The sequence below is a fragment of the Amblyomma mixtum genome, chromosome 1, assembly GCF_055824585.1.
Source record: "Amblyomma mixtum isolate Tamu chromosome 1, ASM5582458v1, whole genome shotgun sequence".
NCBI classification, from domain to species: domain Eukaryota; kingdom Metazoa; phylum Arthropoda; class Arachnida; order Ixodida; family Ixodidae; genus Amblyomma; species Amblyomma mixtum.
This window is the reverse complement of record NC_143012.1, coordinates 293918429-293939625: the sequence shown is the minus strand read 5'-3', so window position 1 is coordinate 293939625 and position 21197 is coordinate 293918429. Positions and strand designations below refer to the sequence as shown.

Here is a 21197-nt window from a genome sequence, read left to right as displayed (position 1 = left end):
GCTAATACGGCGTCTTCGTTCACTCCCATCTTCCCCCCTTCCCTTACGGCGAGGTTCAGGTGTCCACCCAGATATGCGAGAGAGAGAGAGAGAGAGAGAGAGAGAGAGATACATTTCCTTTCCTCAAAAATAAATATACCCTCCAGCAAGGCGTAGAACCGAATTGGCGATGGCGTTCTGTGGACTCCCTGGCAGCGTTGCAAGACGCTGTCGCGTTCCACTACAGGCGAAGCTTAACATCTTAACCACACATTAGTGACACAAGCAGACAGCCAATGGACGCGTCATTCGCTGGCAGCACTTGAATCATCATTCACAACCACATTCGTGGCAGAATGCTGCACTCAGGCTTTCGCCTTGCACCACTTTAGTCGCCAAAGTGTCTCTTAATTTTTCCTGGCACATACCCGGAAGCGCAACCAAAGAGCTAGGCTCGTATCTATTTGTGGAAAACGAAGTCCCTTCTTAAGCATTCCTGAAGCACGTGTACCTGTTCATCGAATCACGAAGTAAGGATAACACACCGATAACAGAGGGCGTCAAGGAGCGATATACGACTGCTCAGCGCTCGGAACAAGCAGGCGAAAATTATGAAAGAAAATGAATAACTAAGCAAGTTATCACGGAAACCTTTTTTAAAAGGAAGTGACCTGAAGAGAAAAAATATTGTCAGTGAGGGATATTATGGTGTATCTAAATATCTCGTATTATTTTCTTTCGGCCTCTTAATTAACGACGAGGGCTTATTAACTTCCACTGCTGAGGCTCATGTAAATATAGATAATTGCAGGCCGGTGCTCTCATAAAGGGGCATATTCTCTGTTTTATGAAGTAGAGTATTTTGTCTACAACGCGGACTTTCCGACATGCACCCCTTATGTGGCACACCGCTGTGTCATCTTAGGTTTCGAGAAAGGAATATTCAGAACAAGCATGTATTCTTAATGGAATTGCTTGTGCAATCCACTACACCAAACCCAACAGACTTTTATGGGTCTTACGTAATGTACGTTTAACGCAAAAATCAAGTTGACGTCTTCAGAAAAATGACGAAAATTACTTTTTCGATCAGAGCACTACTTGCTCAGGTAAGCTAGCGATTCTTTTGTAGAACACTTTTTTAGGCATATTCGAAGACAGGGTTAATTCTGCAGCCAGGACGGCTTCAAACCGCGCCAAAGCCCACAAACATGCTTTCATTTCTACTCTCTGTCAGGTCGACCCCGTGCTACGAAAAGAAGTACTGCACCAGTATCCTCGACCTTCGGCTACTCCGCAAGAGAACAGCGACCAGCCGCGGCTCGAGAAAATTCGGATCATGGGCTATTCCATGCTGTCGCGCTCTTATCGGTACACTGAGTGGATCGGTTTCGACACATCTGGCTTCCACCGAAACTGGACCAACATCTACGCCCGCGAGCTGTACAACCTCAGCTCGGACCCTCGTGAAGACAACAACGTTGCAGACTTGCCGGAATACAAAGAAATTGTATCTTATCTGTCCTCAAGACTTCAGGAACTCGTGGAGGCTAAGTAAACTCTGGTGTGGAATATACAGGCCTAGTCACAATAAAGAAGCTTCTTATGCGTGACTGTGGTTTATCTTTCCAATTCTCAAGCTGGCCACTTCACAACCAACTCGCCAGTTAGTGAAGAAAGTTACACGTGAGAACCCTTTTATTCCTGAGCACTTCCTCCACTCCAGATATAAGTGTACGTGTGTAGCCCGGCACGACCACTACCTGAATAATCTGGGCGCTCTTGCTTGAGGGACACAGGGAAATTGAAGTTCAAGAACATGTATTAGCACCCGCGCCACCGTCATAATGGCGAACAGGCTACTTTCCTTGACGAAATAACTTTTATTTACTGGAAAGAGACCAAGAACTGAAATACTGGTATCCTAGCTATCGGCCATTTTCACAGGCTAACTGAGGTTATGTGAACAACCTTTTTTGTAGGCGGGTCTCTGAAGTGCGACCATATCACCATTCAATTCCAAGCGGTAATTACACGAAGTTCATATTGGCCTCACTGCCTCATCAACGTCATGAATTTTGATGGAGTGGCAGAAAAATATTTTTCATTTCCAACTCTGTAAGTTTTCTAGAATTGAGTAGGTCTTGTGCTGTCGAAATAATGTCAAAAAAGCAGAGAAAAGCCGAACCGTTGCGGCAAAAACAGGTATTATAGTGTACACTGAAAGTGTGTGTCAAAGAAATAAACAACACGAAAAGTGCGCTTCCTTTCGTCTTATATTTATGTTCAAAATATTTTGGGGTTGACCATTTCTTCGCGCTTACCTTTTAGCTGATAAGAAAAGTCTAAACCAGAAATGTTGCATGGTTCAGTTTCACATCAGAATACGCCTCGGTGAGAAAATATTACTACTGGATTTTTTAATCAGCTGCTAGTTTCTCGCTACCCCATATCTATGCCCAAAAATTTACTTCGTCAAGAAAAAAAAGATCTTATCGTTTTTTTTTTCAGAGTTGACAAGATTCGACCACTTTTTCTTTTTAATTTCTGAAAAAAAAATCTATAGATTCTAAGTGTTAAGCGCGGTAATAATAGAGAAACATGGCAAGATTCGATCAGAATACTGTTCTGCATTGCACATGTGCAGACACTGCGTGCGCAATGCTACAACGTGTGCAGAGTTGCAGGAGTTTTACGATTTTTTGTACTTTTTACTTCATTACCTTGCCATATCCAACTGCCAAAAGTCGTCCTCTTAGTGCAGTTGATGGCAGCTCAAATGGCAGCCTTCGAAGCTCAAAGGATTCAAACCTTATCGGCTCTTATAAACAAAGCTGTCCCACAGGTGTATATGGTTTGTGCTACAGCTTTATGAAGGATCTGTCTGGCACACTGGTGCGATATGCTGAACATACGTTTGAAAAACGTTGACTGGTAGGTTTGTTTTTCAGATTTATTCCTTTCTTTGGTGAAGTCATGAGCTTTCGAGACGGAATACTACCTGATCTCAAAACTCGACTAGATTGCCTTGTGGACGGACTGTATATAGACATGATCCTTAAAACGCCGTCGATCACAGACTGAACAGGTGACCCACCGGTGGCCACTTTTCGCATCTTTCAGTGCTGCCCGGAATGCGCCTTCTTTGGCTCACGATGGCTCTGAGCGCACAGACAGAACCTTATCCACCATCGACCTCACACGCAAACAAGTGGCAGTCTTTGGGAAGCCAAAGCACTTGCCAATAGTGCATATATGTGAACAATAATTCATGAAAAAGACTTTTCGATCGCTCTCAAACGCCTTGCGTACCTGCGTAAAAAGGATCTGCATACTCTTGTTTTGAGTATTTTCGCAATATTTCCAGAAAAAGCTTGTTGTTGTCATCGTTTCTTTCCAGCACTGAAAATTTGCATAAATTTTACATCTCCAGCAGTGGGTGATTTTTCTTCGATGCCTTTACTCTTTTAATACGTGTTCAGTTGCTAGTCATCGCTTGCGATGTGTTGTCTTTCTGCGTTTAATGTGTTATTTTGCACTATTTCCTTACAAAACCAATGTCAGACCAACTAGACCGCCTTAAGATTCCCATCCACGTATGATGGGATCTCCCTGGAGGCAGTACCTTTTCTCCTTGACCTCGAGCGCCGAGATGCTTTCCCACCTTCCGATTTACTGCGCCGAGGTTTGTGCCCGGCATGGATGGTGTAATCAAACTCCTGAGACGAGGCATAACTCGGCTACACACCGCGCTTTACGGCCGCACTTCGATTGTGTAGATCCATACCACAGCTGTCGTCAGGGCTTTAGCTACCAGAGTAGCGTTCATGTGCCTGAATGGCACATTCACTAGCGGTGGCAGCCGCTTCAGATGCGCTGAATCTGTGCCCAAGAAGTGTAATGTTCATTTTTCAATTGGGTTAAACGTCCCAAAGCTACTCGGTCTATGATGGACGCCGTAGTGGAGGGCTTCGAATCGGCGACTACCTGGTGCTCTCAAAAGTGCACTGATATCGCAGAGCACACGGGCCTCTAGTATTTCGCCTGCATCAAAATGCGACAGCCGTGACAGGGGTCAAACCCGAATCATTCGTGTCAGCAGCCGAGCACCATAACCACTGAGCAACCGCGGCGGCTAAATCCAGTGTTTAAGTAAATCCAACAGCATTGGGGAACTTCCCTGGATACTGAACTAACACCGTTCCAACTTGGAGTTGCTTATCAATTCTGTCTCGCCTTACCATGTGCTAACTGTCCTGGTTAGCTTAATAGGTCGAGCGACTGTCCCGAAGTAAAGCGACTGACTCAAACAGGAGATGGTCCCGGGTTCAATTGCTGGACCAGGACGAATTTTTCTTGAACTACCAAGTGTCTGCGAAAGCTGTATAGCTTGCCTTCGTAGCCGTATGGCTGCGCTTGGTGGATGCTAATGAGTAATTACTCACTATTCGATTGAATTAATATGTAGGAGCCAGGTACCTTATTTTGCTTGTTTGAAAAGTGCGAGTGGTAGCGCATGGTTGGGGTAAATCATTCCCCCCTGTCGCCGCCGCGGCGGCTCAGTGGTTATGGTGCTCGGCTGCTGACTCGAAAGACGCGGGTTCGATCCCCGTCGCGCCGGTTGAATTTCTTTGGAGGAGAAATTCCAGAGGCCCGTGTGCTGTGCGATGTCAGTGCACGTTAAAGAACCCCAGGTGGTCGAAATTTCCGGAGCCCTTCACTACGGCGTCTCTCATAGCCTCAGTCGCTTTGGGACGTTAAACCCCATAAACCGACCAACCGACCATTCCCCCCTGTCACAATATGCACAAATATGTTGCAAAGCAGACTCAGCACAATGGTATCATTCGTGCTCGTGAGAGGATGGTACACCAAACCCTTATCAGCGTATAGCCTGAGAGCAAAGCGTGATTCGTCTGGAAAAACAGTCGCAAACACAAGAAATAACAATAGTACAGGGACGGGGCCTTAAAACAGCGCAAAGGACGGCTATCAGTGACAAGAATGGGTACACAAAGCTCTGCACGTGTCGATTATCCTTTACAACAACATTATCTTGCGGAATAACGCATTTGTGGCAAACAGAGCATTGCCTTAGTGATACAGATTAAGATAACATAAAAATGCCGTACCCAAGTCCAGATACCGCCAGCTAGCGCTTCATTGCACTGAATGCACAAAAAAACACCAACAAAATGCAAATCATTGTTCGAGCAGCACAAAAGATACAGCAAAAGCAAGGCGCGTACCATGAATAAAATTATCGAAGCCCAAACAATCACCGCACTTGTTGTTCAATGGGTTAGCGACCCTTATCATGTATTATCAGAGCAAGGACTCTGTTACCTGAAGGCCCTGCATAAATGATTAGCATCATTTTCTTTATCTATTGCTTGCGCGCTACCCTTTCTCTATCGGTCGCACATCCTGCTATGTCTATATACAGGTCACTTTGTCATTATTAAACGTAGGTGGAAGTCAGGGCTGTAAGCATCCCTTCTGTGTCTCTGACTTCTTCAGTTCCATTGCTTTGGTAAAAAAATTTCCTTTCAGCCGCTTACCTCTTTCCTTTTTTTATTTTTGGCCTGCCTATTCGAGTGAGTTATTGGCAATTCTTCAAAATTTTCAATAGGCGATGAACGATGCCTGCCACTAGTGGCCTCGTGTGAGTAGATGAAAATGAGCGTGACGCAAGGCCCAGAAATGCCTAACTGGTTTCTTGTGTCGTGTCTTTGGCTCATTTCCACAACTTCGCAGTGGTTAGTCAGGTGTCCGTGGCACTAGATCTCTGCGTGTTTAAGGAAGTGATGTGTTTGGGTAGTTCGCGTTAAGAGCGTTAATGCGTTGCGCACTGTGTAGTACGCGTTGAGAACTGTGCCCTTCGCTCTACTGGAGCTAATACCAGCCATTCTTGTTCCCGCCCGCCAGTCTGAACGCTGTCCATTTTTCGAACCATTGTTGCACTCATTCGACCTGTGGTAGGGCCGCCCACCGGCTGCGAAGAGATGATAGCCAGCGCTGTATTCGTCGCCATCGCCGTTGGACTGCTGATAATTCTTCTCGAGTAAGTGTTGTTGCCAGTGTTATAGCGTCTTGAGCGCCAGCAGGCTGCAGATGTCGGATGTGATGATTTTGGCTTCAGTTTAATTTCCGCTAATTTGTGCCCTTCCGTCCAGAACGACCAAGCCGGGGTTGTGGTTGTTTTGAACACCATAGCGTTAAGGACTCCGAGTCAGCGTCAGTGTCGTTAACCGTGAGCAGAAATCCTAGAAAAATTTCCAGAGAGGCAACCTAGGGTGGCAGGTGGCCCCATAGGTTGATCGTGTTTGATCGCGTTTGATCGCGAGAGGTTGTTCAGGAAGAGAAACTTGGTAGCAAACGCCTCCTTATACTTTATCATGCAATTTTTAATTCTATTGGAAGTTTTCTTCGCCGTTAAGACTGAGGCACAGATACCTACCCCATTTCACGTCATTTGCGAAGTCAGTGTTACACATTTTTACCCATTTTTTTTTCAGAACCTGAGGTCTAAACGGTTCAAAAGGGATGGCATTCCATTTCTATTCATTCTGAGAGCTCTTTAGCAATATGTAGGCATGTGAAGCACGCGTAGAGCTTGTGCATTATAAGAGGTTCGGCTTGTAAACATTTACGCATGCTCCGTACAGGGAGCCTGCAGGAAGGAAAAAAGCAATTTCTATCATTCTGCGCGGTGTCAAAACTACGTTTCCCCCACAAAGGCCCGGCAGATTTATTCATGACGCGTTTGAAAGCTGGACTCGTAAATATGTTCAGAGTCGATGTATTGAATGAGCTTTTATACGAGGGCATCATGTCGAGATTGTTTTTTCTGGCCGTATAGCGGAAAGGGGTCACGTAGCTTCTATCATGCTGTTATGCTAAGAGCGTTCTGTGAATGGCCGACGCACGGTCTCGAGACAATCGCGACACTGAACGAGAAGGTAACCTAGTCCTTTTAGCCGACGGGAAAGGCGCCGGGCAACTATAACGCGCTTTGATCTCTCAGAAGCTTTGCCAGCCCCATCGTCGATAGAATAATATATGGTACGGTATAGATGGCAGCATAGCAATGCACATCTCCCGCAACACGCCTGATACTTCACACTGGTAAAACATTGTACCTTAATCAAAATAAAGCTTAACGAAAGTCTGATTAATCAACTAAAGCTGAAAATAAAGCTTCTTTAATAACTATCTCAAAAAGAGAACTGCGCAGTGTCGTAAAAAATGAAGTGAGAGTTTCTAAACTATAGTCAAAAAATCAATTGTCACAACTGTGAATTCAACCGCCGCTATAATTCATTGCTCATGGTGCTCGGCTGCTTTGCCTGAGGTTGCGGGGCTGCATCCCTACCACCTTTTCCTCGTTACCATGGAGTTTAAATTCAAAAGTGAGTGTGTGCTATGCGACGTTAGTCCATGTTGAATAACCCTAGGTGGTCGGAAATAACTCTGATCTTTCTGCGATATATTACACGCTACAACACAGCATGTTATGTATTCCAGTTCAAATGAATGATTCCATTCTTCGTTTTGGTGTCCTTAGAATGACATATCAAATATCAAAAGAAAATAGGCATTCTTTTTACTCCGCACTTCTCTAAACAAAGAGCGAGAACGCATGAAATCATTCGTCGATCGACCAATAGATCGATTAGGCAGTTCCAATTGTTTCAGCTGCACTATTTTTAGCAAGTTGGACGTAAATTCCAGTTACGCACTAGAACCTGTTTGAAACCAGATTAGGAGTGCGGGTTGTTCTTCGCAGCCTGCAGTGGTGCTACGGAATGCAGAAATTCATCGATCGCTCGATCAATCAGCATTCAGGAAATTTTTGCTAACAAAATACAAAAGGTGCATTCAAGATTCATTAAATTGAATGAATCACTCTGGATGCTAATATACTATGCAAGTGTTGCTCTATACCTGCGTGCTTTCCACATTACTTTTTTTTTTTGCGGCAGATGGCGCAGGCGACATTTCTCCTACTTCAAGAATCTCGGAGTTCCTGGGCCGAAGCCTAACCTTATATGGGGAAACATGTGGGAATATTACCGAGAGGCAAGCTGCAGCCCTGTTCCTTTCGCTTTTCGGAGTCTATTTTGTTTTATTATTTTATTGTTATCGGACTTATACGGAGCGCTTCTCTGTGGAAGCATTCAGAGCATGCCTGCTCGACGAACTTCCTGCATAGAAACAAGCTATAACCTGTACTCTGATAAATCTTACATATAAGCCTGCTGAACATATAAGCCTGCAAAACAAAAAGGCAAAACAAACGGAACACTGTAGAAAAACGCAACGACGTACGGATAAATACAAAGTGAGAAAAGTAAGCAAGCGCATGTAAAATGCACCTGTTGTTCCTCTTGTTTTTATACAGTAAAACCCCTTCAATTCGACCCGCTTGAATTCGCAAAAACTGAACCGTGTGGGCACCCAGTTCGAGCTCCGAGTTCGGCCCGTAAAACGTAAGTACAGACGGGGACAATAGTCTCTGAACCACGTGTTCCACAAACGAAGCCGATAGCTCTGCTATTAGCCGGGGGCCGGAGACCGCACTTTTAGAAGTGAAAGTCAAAATTTGGTTCTTTCACCTCCACAAGCGTGATCTTCAGCCGCGTGATAATAATAGAGCTATCGGCTTCGTTTGAGGAACACGTGGTCCGCCAACTTTTGTCCCCGGCTGTACAATCTATGGCGTGAAACTCCCGTTAATTCGAAGCGGTGGCGACACGCCCTTATGCACAAGGCGCCGGAGGCGGGCGATGAAGATGGTGAATGAGCGATTCAGAAGTTGGGCGACTATTGCAAGAACTGCGTCAGTGTCCAGCGGAATGTAAAGGCGCGTTCTCGTCCCTATGATAATCAGTCGAGAAGGTACGACCGGTTGCTGTTTTATTTTTTTCGCGCTCCGTCATTTTCAATGTTTTCGTTGTGTGCACTTCGCGGAACATGTTCTCAGCGTTCTTTGTGCTTTCGCGCAGCCTCTAATCGGTTTACCATGTTTTGCATCACGTGGTGTACTGACGGTGTTATTTTATTTCTGAGATATGTATGAAGAGTGTGTGTGTGCGTGGGGGGGGGGGGGCTCTTCTTGACACTCTGATTGTCCTAAGGACATTTCTGCTGGTTCATCAGGAAGCTTATGGTCACTGCCCAATATAGCGGAACTGAGAAAAGTAGTAATTGTAGTATCTGCCACCCAAATTTATCGCATGAATCATTCAACGATTACAACCTTTTTTTTTTTTAAGATATAGAGGCATGTTGATGTGGCACATTTTGCTGTGGTGTTTTTCGATCCTCTGATAATTCGATATTGGGTTTCTTCGGGCATTTTTTCTGGTCTCGTCGACCGTTAGCAAATTTCGCTATTTCGTTATCGTTTTCAGGATCGCTACAAAGTTATTGGGAAATGGCTAAAGAAGTACGGCGACGTATTTGGGTGAGTTCATACCAGAGTATGTACTCTTCCAGCTTCTGCTTTACACTTACCATGCAACAACTTTTGCACTTTGTTTTCTTTTTTGAGGCGGGATACTGCCATGAATATCAACGCTTTTTCAGGTTCTACTATGGAGATGTTCCTTTTCTGATTGTGAATGATCTCGATTTCTTGGAGTACGTTTTTGTTAGAAACTTCCGAAACTTCGTGGACCGTGGAGTAAGTACAGTATGTGTTTGAAACCCGTTGTCTTTCAATACTGCTTTTGTGGTTAAGACTCCAGTTCACATATAGTGAAAAAGTAATACAGGCGTAGCAGAGGTGCCTCCACAACATGAGAGCAACTGTGGATATTATCACAGAACACACACAATCGCTGACCACGTTTGGCCTGAATGTGTCCAAATATCCATGAGATATATTAGGTTTGGGAACCCAAAAAGAAATAAAAATAACAGGCCCCTGCGTGACAATAGAGCCACCATGGTTCCCCGAACAGTTTGAGCTCGTGTTGTGACCCTAGTATCATGTTTGTTTTGTTAATTTTTCAACCTGGGCCAGGCATCCGCTTCAAAAGTACCATAAAAAAAAAGAAAATGTGGCGTCTAACGCACAATTACACGAAAACTGCTCAAGGTTATGGTTTTCACCGCAGTCACGGAATGCTACAAGTATCATCTATAAGTAGAGTGGTGTTTACCTGGAGCTGTTCCACGAAGCAATGTTGCTTCGTTTTTCAGCTTACCATGATGACGGACCAGATGCATCCCAGTCTAGGCAAGAGTATATTGCATGCCCGAGGCGACAACTGGAAGAGCATTCGAGCTGCCGTGAATTATGGACTCAGTTCGACAAAGGTTAAAATGGTAAGAATCTAATGCACCCAGACACTTTACAGCGTTCTTGAAGGAAGTTTATTTATTACCAGCATGGGTACTTTTAAGCCCCAGGTGGCTCGATAAAAGAATTTATCTTGACGCCAGTGTGCTGCCTGTTTATTTGAGTAATCATGACGGCTATGTACAGTTGGTCTGCAACATGCTATAATAACATACAACAGTCGCAAATGCACTGCACTGTTTTGGTGCGTTCAGCATTATTTTCTTTTACTTTAAGGAAGATACGACTCCTGCAGGGTATAAAAGCAGGCAGCAACAAGTTACCATTGGTATAACCAATACTAATGCATTTTCTCAATACGATGTGAGGGAGAAATAACTTGGTGAATATAAATTTACCGATCAGCCTTGTACACAGCTGGGCGAGTTTTAGGTTTAAAAATTCACAAACATTGTTACGCTAGTCGCAGTGGATCCATTTGGCTGATCAATGTAGAGCAGGAAAAAATTGCACTGAGAAGGAATTTGCTTCAGAAAATGACAACTTAAGCTAATAAACTACCAAGTTGTGTCTTGCTGGCCTTGGTTTATTATCAGCTGGTGACTAACTAGTGAAGAGGTGACTTCCCTCACTGTGGCTGAACAGGACCCGGCAGGTCTGTGTTCACGTTGACGCTTCGCTTGCGCACAGATGATGCCGGAGATTCGCAAGAGCGCTGACCTTTTCCTGGAGAGGCTGGACGCTGTCGCGAACGAACAAGTGGATTCGTACGAGCAGTACCAGCTGCTATCAATGGACTACACCGCCCGTGGCGCATTCGGAATCGACACTTTCTTTCAACGAGAACCCGACCACCCGCTCTTGTTGATTGCCAAGAGTGTGCTCGACGGCGTCATGACTGGACCGCTTCACATGATTGCACGTACGTAGGTGGGGAATACCTCACCAAAGACGTCAACCGTCCATTAAACGAAGAAAATCAGCAGTAACTGACCCTCCTTCAGAATGTTGCGACGAAGTTATTAACATTATAGGTCCTTATCATAGAAAAATGTCAAAGTAGAAAACCGATAGCCATTCATTCATTCATTCCGAAGCATGCATGATTTTTTTACTACGTGAGTACATTTAGCTTAAGAAAGCCCTGATCTCCTCTCTTTCCACTGCTTCGCTAGCGAATTGTACGCACAAAAACTTGCAGTCTAATCCGGGCTACGCCTAGATCAATCCGCAGCAGGAATACGTGCGTGTTGTTCAGTGTTTTGATCTCATCCATACACAATGAGAAACACCAGGAAGCTATCCGCTAAAGAAAGCTTTGTGTTCCTTCATTACGTTTCTTATAAGCAGCCAGCGTCGACCTAGCCTGCACAACATGTCTGCTTGGGGTCAACGCCTGTTATCGACGTCTCGGCGGAAGAATTAGTTTTTAATTTTATTCGATTTCTAATTGTCACCCGTTACAGGTGAGGTCGGTCTGGCGGAATCAAGGAACGAAGACGGTGGCGTTCGATCAAGCATATTTGTAGGCAATTTACGCGCACGTTGAGCCAACGATACACACAAAAAAGTGATTGGTCATGCTCTTCAAGAGCCAGGTTTGATTTCGCTGGCAAGCAGTTAACGATACTGACTGCTTGGCTATTTTTATTAATTTCTAAATAGTTTTCATTTTATCTATTTTCATTTTTGTTTTTGCTTTTCTACTTTATTTTTGAGGGATGACGTCATAGAAAGCTCTGCCGCCATTGCTGCTCCCTTGACCCACAGACTATGTTCGCCTGTATCCATCCAGTAACACGGCACTCGTCGTGACTATGAGATTGCGTACTTGCTTCCCACGAGAAATTCCTCGGTTCGAGTTCTACCCGTCGTAGTTTTTTTCCTATTTATGTGTCCTGGTAATTTCCACACAGAAAATAGCCCCATTCATCCATGCCGCGGAAGTTTCCGTTTATTTCATTAGTGCTTTGTTTCTTTTCTGCTTCTTCTCATGTTAATATGTAAATACATTCACTAAGTATGCTTTTCATATGAAGTTTTGTTGTATTATCTGCCATATTTTTTGAAACTTAGTATGGGGATAGACCTTTGCACCTCAGGGGGGAATGTGTGTGTCTGTGTGGCAGGTAGAGGTAGCATGCTAACCTCCGCACCACGTACAGCTTACCCTGTAGTGACGCCACTGGTGCGGGAAGGCATATAGAAGGGCAAAAATCTCCTATACAAAAAGAGATGAAAATTAAGCTCTTAAATGCATTCCTGAATCAAAACTCAGCCTCATTTTAGCTTGAAGATAATATGCCTTTACGTCGGCACAGGGTGTCGTCAACGAAGTGTGCCGATCCCACCACCGTGACGTGCTACGTATGAGTAAACCACCTTTTTTTTTTAATTTTCAGAGTGCACTACAGCCTTTGGCAACCTTATGATGTCTTTCTACTGGCTAGTCTCGCTGTTTGGCGAGTTCACTTTCCAAACACTGGGAGAGGAAACATCAAAGATCGTTAAACTACGCAGGAGGAATCCTTCGGTAAGTGCGATTACACACCGGTCACGGCATCACCCGTTCTTATACTAGCTTTGGTATGGCACCAAGGGGCTGCTAAAATGATTTGAATGTAACAAGCATGGTGCTGGCTATGGTGACCGCAGTGAAATAAATTAAAATATGAAAAACTCCGTAGACAGTCTTTTTCTCCATTCAAACGACACCTTTTAATTATGTCCCGCGAATAAAGAACCATCCCATTAGCTTCAGCGTTGCGACTACGTGACCGTAAATGAACCCGTCCGCAGTAAAACTCCAAACCTGTCTGTTATAACGACATTTTTTTTTCCTTCTGCTTACAGCTGCACAACCCCCGAATTGTGACCGGCACCGTTTTTAAGCTGTCTGCAAAACAGACATTTTAGGCGCGTAAATATGCAGGTTATCACCTAGATAATTACCTTTTCTCTACTTAATGCGGCATGTATCCGAATTGAGATCGCTCGACCTTTGTTGTTACAAAAGAGCGATTAACTTGGGCCTCTATTGAAGTGCCTTGCTGGTGCATCGCCTAAATACGTGTTACAACGCTCAATTGTTGGTCACATTCTTGAGCCAGATACTTTAGAGTCGGCTCCTACGTCAGATTTATTTTCGTATCCCTTCTACTCAACAGCTAAGCACTGACTTCTGCAGCGAGTGGCTGCAATCGTTGCAGATATCTCCACTTTTAACCGAGCAAATCACGCCTTGTTGCTGCGTTGTTTGCATTCCCGTCGCGACGCGTTATTCTTCGCTCCATTATCTAATAATAATCGTTTATGTGTGTCGCTTTGCAGTTGCGCAGGCCAGACCTATTGCAAAACGTCATCGACGCGACTATGCCTGCTGAGGACGAGTGGGGAAGCACGAACGAAGAAGGCGAAGATGACGACCTTGTGGCTGGTGACGTATGCGTATTTTCTCCTTTGTGTTCTCCTTTGTGTTAGTGGCGGTAAGATTTTTATTTTGTTGGAAAAAAAATCTATTAACAAATTATGTTGCCCTTTTCTCTCTTCACCAATAGCTCCGAAGAGTGGCCGGCCCCTCAGCACCGAGGAAGTGTTGACGACTGCGAGTTCACTGTTCATGGCCGGGTAGGGGCAACGAAACATACCGAGTATACTTATAGTAAAGGCTTAGATTGTTTGTTTACAATCTATATCAAGTGGACCGCCGAAGCTGAGCTCAAGAAGTAATAGCATTTTTTCACTTGGCCAAAAAGAGACGCTTTGTTTACTTAACCTGTTTCTGGTGCCTAGGCTGGGTCCTACATACGATTTCGGCAGGGAGATAAACTAGCACCAAAGCACCTTCTTTCTTTCAAATGAATTTGCTCACCTCAAAGCTGGCATCTTCGCTTAGTGAAATGCGAGAAAAAAGCTGCGATTCAGTGTGGCCGCAAACGGTTCAGTGTCACTGGAAGTTAGGGATATTTAGCGACATGAAATTAAAAATTTCCCTTTGAATCTTTTTTTGGCACGCTTCGGTCGTACTTCTTACTTCAGATGAATTTGTTTCACTCCGAGTACTCCACGCAGCTGAGTTCGTCTGAAGAAACACACAGCACGAAAGGCATTTACTCCACATGAAAGAGTAACACAGGCAGTGATCGTGCCTGGTCTGCCTTGCTTAGCTAGCACATTTTGCGCTGATCATTTCTTAAAATATCAGTGTACCAATTGGCTCAGTTGTCTCTAGTTTTCCACGCACAAACACGAAATCGCGCACACACAGCACACACATTAAAAACGCATTAAAGTGCGTCTCTCATAGCCTGAGTTGCTTTGGGACGTTAAACCCCAATAAACCAAACCAAACCAAAACACATTGAAGTGTATCTTGCGTATGTGAAGATTATGCAGTGCTGCCAGAGTTCCCCTGTTTATTTGCATTGGAAGAAGGCAGTAATGGATGTCCAAAGACCAGCTGCTACAAAACTAAAAACAAAAACTCACCAAAAACTGTTCGTGAGGTGAATTCATTGCCTACTTGAAGCTATAAATTGCGTACATTCTCAATTTTCAAAAAGAGTTAATCGTGACAATGCTTGAATGTATATATACATTGCATAGACTTACCACAGCCGCCAGAAAGGTTAACGATAAGAACAACCAACGGCCACAGCTCGCTTACAAAAAGTCATGCATAGGATCGGTAATCATACCGATCATCGATATGTAATCAGCTTATTTATGTCCCTTGCGTTACCACGCGAGGTCACAAGAAAGGTAGCAAGGTGCTCTTGATAACCTCCTTTAGAGCCTAGGAAAAATTTTCTCGACACCCATATCTTTGTCATACACAAGAATACAAATGAATGTTTAGTCTTTCCAAAATCAGTCTTATATCTTGATCTATATCAACTTTTGAAAAAGCACAGTCATCCATAGAAATTATTAGTCGCCGAGCCACAGCAAAGAACAACTAGAATAGTAACATTCTAAAGGTTTGCACATGCATGAGCTTCTTAGTGTTAATATAACGCAGTGATACACCCTAAGGCTAGGCACTGTTTGTGCAGTGCATGTCTGGAAATGCGAAAATAGAGATTTCTTTTGAATTGGTTTCAGGTTCGATACGACAGGAACTGCGTTGAGCTATGCAACATTTCTCTTAGCGAAACATCAGGATTTGCAAGAAAGAGCCCGCCAAGAAATACTGGACGTGCTCAACGAAAACGTAAGTACGAGCTTCCTTGTGTGCAGCTTTCATTTGTTTATTTAAAAAACAAAATTCCTGCTTCAAGGATACTGTACATCCCCAATTGCACTATCTTTAGCTGGTCGTTAGTCGCAGAAAAAAAAAAAACGTATGTGTTGCCTTCTGCAGTGGCTACCTGACGCCACACTTTGGTGTTCTTTCAGCGATTCTTTGTTTTTGTTTAGACCTGTTCTTGACTGCGGACACGCCTTGCACCTTAGTCAGAATTAACTTCCCGTACTGTGAGGAGATGATAAACACTTGGCCTATTCTTATGTTTTAACACAGAAAGGCTGCAAAAATGCTTTGTCGCAGATGACATTGCCAAAATAAAAGGCTCTCAAACTGGCTGGCGTAGCAAATGTTGATCTTTGCAGCGCTATTTATGTCACAGGTGATTGTATGCAAGTCGGAAGGTAGTTTGCACGTACATTAAATAATCTTTATTCCTCTCTTCCTGCTGCAGGAGAACAGTATTCTTGATTATGACGTAGTCACCAAGAAGCTGGAGTATCTGCAACAAGTCGTCAGTGAATCGCTACGCCTCCTTCCACCGGCTCTCATGTACGTAGTTTCATGCTTACAGCCTGAGAAGCATATCACAAGGTCGCAAGTTTCTTGAAGTGTGTGCTTTGTTCTGTGCGTGTGTTAGGCGGAGCGTCTTGTTACATCTTAAGGACATGAATTGGTTCGAGTGCGGGAAACAAGTCGAGGCCGCCAGAGAAAAGCAGAAGTTCGTGAAGCGATTACTAATGAGTATAACGTCTCTGCTCTCTTTGGGCGACGTATTTCTTTCTGTGAGCTCTGCTTAGAGGTATGTAGTGTTTTTGTTTTTATTTGAATCATCTCCTACACGCGCGTGCTGAGAAAATACAATCAATACCGTTTAAAAAAGAAAAGAAATCTGGCTTTTTTCCAGTCGGATGAAAGCGTTCGTTGTTTCCAGAACTCCGTGCACCATTTCGTTCGTCATAAATTTCTCTACATAGGCATCAGTATGAATCGCCTTGAAGAAAAAAAAATTATTTACACTATCTAAAACTAATGAACGCGCGAACAGAATCTCGTAACATATAAACGCATATGCATGGCTGCCTACATTACATGATTCACTCTCTTCAGACCCTGCAGGAAGTCTGGGTATCGAAAATACTCCCAAAATGCACGAAGAGTAAGGAACTGTGCCTTCGCTAAACTGACATCTCTCTCTTATTTGAAGATTCACAACTCGCCAGGCCAAAGAAGACTTCGAGTACAATGGCCTGAGGTTCAAGGCAGGAACCTGCGTTATGTCGCCAACGTATCAAGTCCACACTGATCCTCGCTACTGGCCTGACCCCATGACGTTTGATCCGAACAGGTATTTTGCAATCTCAACTATGTATACAATTTTTGAAGAAGCTTGAAAATGATGCCGACTAGGTAACCATCTTGCGGCTACTGGAATTCATGATAGCCGTGTTGGTGGGTGGCGCGGACGTAAGGATTACTTACAGACGCTATTTTTTTTTAACGAGCTTTGAGTGAACACTGAGTCTGGTTGTCGAAAATGGGCAAATGTTTTCTTTCCTAAAGTGCGCGCGAACAGGAACATCTCATCCGCCCCTACGTACCATGCTGAGATTCCAAGGCATTGTGATGTAGCACGTCTGGCTGAAGTTGTATGGAAGACGGCACTTCTTTGTCGTAGTTTTAGCTAACGAAAAGATGCAACATTTCCTGAGCTTGTACAACTACAGAAAAAGATTTCTACCTTCAGATGTGTGAGCACTGGGGGCTGTTTCATTCTGGTAGTGGAAGAAACAGTACATACTCAAACCTTACACAGAAGTTAGAATCACAGGCTTTTCTTCAATTTGGCCAATGCGCCTGACAATTTTATGGGTGAGGGACTGGAGCGCGTGCCTGAAGTGTTGTAGTAAACCACTTTGTTTTTTTTCTTGAAATTAATCTCTTGCATTGACCAGAATTAAGAGTGGGGGGGGGACACATTTAGTCTCTTTTTGGCATCTTGACCAGCTACCTCGGGTAGAGTGCAGAGTACTGACTCCTTGTTTCGGAAACTGCGAAGAACCACGATCATATTGTAACGTGGCGGCCAGCCGAAGAATGAGGCGTAATGAACCATGAACAAGAGATGATTTAATGGCCGCTGGCTTAGCGTGACCGCTCCGTCCCGCGCCACTGCCAGCTTCGTCTTCTTCTTAACATTACCCGGAGCTACCGAGCGATCGTCCCGATCGTAAACAGATGACGTCAATGAAGGGATGGGCCAAACTGTGATGGGCTTCCAGGTTAGAAAGAAGTGGCAAAGTGGGGAAGTGCTGGCCGCCACACTGGATGAGATGATCGAAGGATGAGTCCCGGTCCACGAAGCATCCGGGCCGGAGGGTGCCAGGAGCTGACGGCCGAGGTCCTTGGACGCACCGGACGGCAGGGGCAGGGGGCGGTGTCTTCACGTGTGGGTCTTGGGTCGGTCTTGGGTTGGTCGGGTCATTAAGGTCGCTGTCCTCAGTGCATCGTGTCCTGTGGTCCGGGCGGTGTACGGGGCTGGGGTGAGCGGCGAGGTCGGTTCAGGTCGGGCGGGCTGGGGCACGGCCGGGCGGCGCGGACCAGGTACCCACGGCCGACGTCCACGGCAGGAGCAGGACACCGAACCTCCGGGACCAGGATGGGTATGAAGGGACCCAGCACCTCACACCAAATGTAACGTGGAGGCCAGCCGAAGAATGAGGCATGATGAACCATGAACAAGAGATGATTTAATGGCCGCTGGCCTAGCGCGAGCGCTCTGTCCCGCACCACTGCCAGCTTCGTCTTCTTAACAATATCGGCCCCTAGCGTCACACGCCCGGCATAGACCAAAGTGCACGAGCATTGACAGCCATGGCCTTCCCGCAGTTATGACGGTAAAGTGTAGCTGTTGCTGAAATTACTCCATAGAGGCGAGCTCAGAAACGGGCGAGTGCCTGCATGAACTCGACTGCTTCAACGACCTCCTCGTCTAGACACATCCCGCAAACTTAGCTTGCTTCTACCACCCCGCGGCTGTGGGTATCCTGTGGGTACGCGGCTTCACCCAAGTACCCGAATGGGTTAAGCTGTAGCACTAACGAATCTCGGTCAAGGGTTGCACTTGTCGCCTGAGTGCACCGAGGGTCGGCTGCTTGTGATCAGGGTTTTCTCAGCAGCACGAAGCTTGAATCGAAACGGTCAGGCCAGGCAATATCCACAAAGTAAGAAATAAAACATTTACTACTGTAAAGCAAGCGGATAGCTGGGTGAAAGTGCCTCAGAAATTAATGCACATCGATTGCTTTCAAATTGAAACATTCTGTATTCTACCCGAACTGCATTCTGTTTCTTTGTCTACTACTCCACTCTTTATTTTTCAAAATCTTATTCTTGCGAGCTCACTTGGACCACATATATAACTTATCTCTTTCCCGCACGGCTACCTAACAGAGAGTTTTCTGATGTGCAATATTTATTCAATTTCATGGCCGTGTCGAGCTGATGATGGTCGTTCCACGGCCCATGAATGACCGAAGCGGTCGAACTGAGAAGATTCTGAGCATACGCACAGAGTGCTTGCCAATTGTGCATTAGTCTGCTCGGCTACTGTACTGACATGCGTTGCGAGCAAGGCTAGCAGCAGGGGTTTATGTCACGTCAGCAGAACAGCTGAGCAGACGACTCTGCAACCGGCAATAAGTGATCTGCATACATGAACACAAACTCTCATTCGCATCCGCGGTCCTGCATGGGACGCCGAATTACCGTCCGGTCGACATTGCGGTGATTCACTAAAACATTGGAAAGCTTTACACTCTATTCCAGGAGGAATCCAGATAATATTTCGGGTTACATTCCAGGTGAACTCTGCACTGCGGATTATTGCGGACGCAGTAGCGCTGCCGCAAAATGCGGACACTAAAGAGACTACAAACCTGGCGCTTAAGCGCTCAAATGCTTTTGCGCGAACATTGATCTGGAAGGAAAAAAAGTGTGGTGCAAGCCATGGCTGTTTCGTTTTTCAGGTTTTCTCCGGAAAATGTCACCTACAAGATGGCTCACCAGCCTTTCGGCCTGGGGCCACGTCGTTGCGTCGGCATGCGCATGGCTCTGACAACCATTAAATACACGCTGGCCAGAATTTTGACCAACTTCAGGCTCGAATTGGGAGAGAAGCAGAAGGTGAGGGCTGCAGGCGTGCTATGGTGGGCAACTCAACGATGCTTCTTGTATGGCACTTAGGAGCAGTCTTTTAGGCTTTTAAAGTCGAACGATAGGCCGTGACGTAAGCTCATAAGAATCAGTATATAGCACCTGAAAGAAAAGAAGCAATATTAGCCACTATAGAGAGTGCCCTTATGCAGAAGGAGCGGCACAAGGTGAGATAAAAGGAGAGGGTGGCATCTTGGCAGAAGACACCCCTTTCAGGGTGCCTTCTGCCCAGTTACCCTATTCAGAGTTCTTTTCTTTTTTTTATCATTCCCATATTGTTATTTGAAAACTGTGAGAGGTACATCGGTGTGGTCTCTTTAGCTGGATTTTAGAGAAAGGCAGATGTTATCTACCTCATATGAATCAATAATTAAACGATTAACTGAAATAAAGAAAAAATTGTTGATTTTAGTGGCAGCTTATATTGCAAAATAGCCGTCAGCATCGAAGGTGCGCAATATTTTTCAATTTTCTTAACCGGCAATGCGTTTCGCATTTTAGAACGTCAAAAAAGGCATTTGAAAGCCCACTGAATTGGTTTTCTTGCTTGACATATTTATGAACTAACGTCTCTCGCACTTCTTGCATCAAATACAGGCGATGTTATTGTACTTGATGGTGTTGAAGAAGTTAACTTGATTTCGGTGACGATACCACGCGCAGCGACGCCACTTTATAATTACGTAAAGCATTCGAATGCCTGTTTTTGACGTTCATTATTTTGAACCACATTGCTGATCAAGAAAATTTAAAAACGGCTTACCTTCGATTTTGACGAGCATCACTTTAGCAAAACAACTTCACACCTTTATCTTAAAAGAGAAAAGTTTATTAGGGGATTGAAGTTAATTAATCCTCTAATTTTTTTATTCAATTATGGGACATAAGGCCCGCCTTGCTGCGAATTCGAGCTGAACTGACCGCAATGACTTACCTCTCGCGTTTTTTTTAAATAAACATCTGTAAGGTTTAAAAAAATCTCTCTGTTTACGTTACCCGAAAAGAAGGGCTTCAATTCTTTTAATGGCTCTCAGATACCGGCTGACGAACTGCTGTAGCCACGGTCTGCAAAATAACATATGGTGATGTAACATGGAAACTTATGTGCATGTAGTATCCATCTTTTCCCTTTTCGCGACCATGTTATTCTTTTTCACAGCCACAGGTCTGCCTTTTTATAGGGACGTCGCTTAACCAATGTCAATGTAATCCGCGAAAATTTATTTATACGTTGCTAACCAATATATCTGAAGCGTTTTAGGGGGCGTTAATGAAGCTTTTTTTCGACTGTGCATGTAACGATTTGAAGCTAAATAAGTACCAGAGTGAGCGACCTATAGATGGCATGGAAGCTACGCCCCATCGTCTGCTCTTCAGCAGAGTAGAAAATAGGCTTTGAGCAGCTTCCACCATTATGATGTGTCCGCCTGAGTTCTAGGTGAACCTCCT

At 44.7% G+C, this 21197-nt stretch overlaps 2 protein-coding genes across 2 annotated transcripts in view; both read left to right on the top strand.

The window, feature by feature from the left end:
* The window catches only part of Ids (iduronate 2-sulfatase), a 29274-nt gene extending 27682 nt beyond the window's left edge, over nt 1-1592 (top strand). The window contains exon 10 of the mRNA XM_089566462.1: nt 1217-1592. Coding sequence (XP_089422588.1) covers nt 1217-1537 — 321 coding nt within the window. The 3' untranslated portion in view covers nt 1538-1592. The remainder of the gene's footprint in view (nt 1-1216) is intronic.
* A 4152-nt stretch (nt 1593-5744) lies between these two features.
* The window catches only part of LOC149372092 (uncharacterized), a 54842-nt gene continuing 39389 nt past the window's right edge, over nt 5745-21197 (top strand). Inside the window, exons 1-13 of the mRNA XM_089581606.1 lie at nt 5745-6043; nt 7965-8061; nt 9396-9448; nt 9571-9667; nt 10189-10314; nt 10979-11210; nt 12691-12821; nt 13619-13724; nt 13846-13915; nt 15392-15500; nt 15988-16085; nt 16741-16881; nt 19562-19718. Of these exons, the coding sequence (XP_089437732.1) occupies nt 5985-6043; nt 7965-8061; nt 9396-9448; nt 9571-9667; nt 10189-10314; nt 10979-11210; nt 12691-12821; nt 13619-13724; nt 13846-13915; nt 15392-15500; nt 15988-16085; nt 16741-16881; nt 19562-19718 (1476 nt within the window). The 5' untranslated portion in view covers nt 5745-5984. The remainder of the gene's footprint in view (nt 6044-7964; nt 8062-9395; nt 9449-9570; nt 9668-10188; nt 10315-10978; nt 11211-12690; nt 12822-13618; nt 13725-13845; nt 13916-15391; nt 15501-15987; nt 16086-16740; nt 16882-19561; nt 19719-21197) is intronic.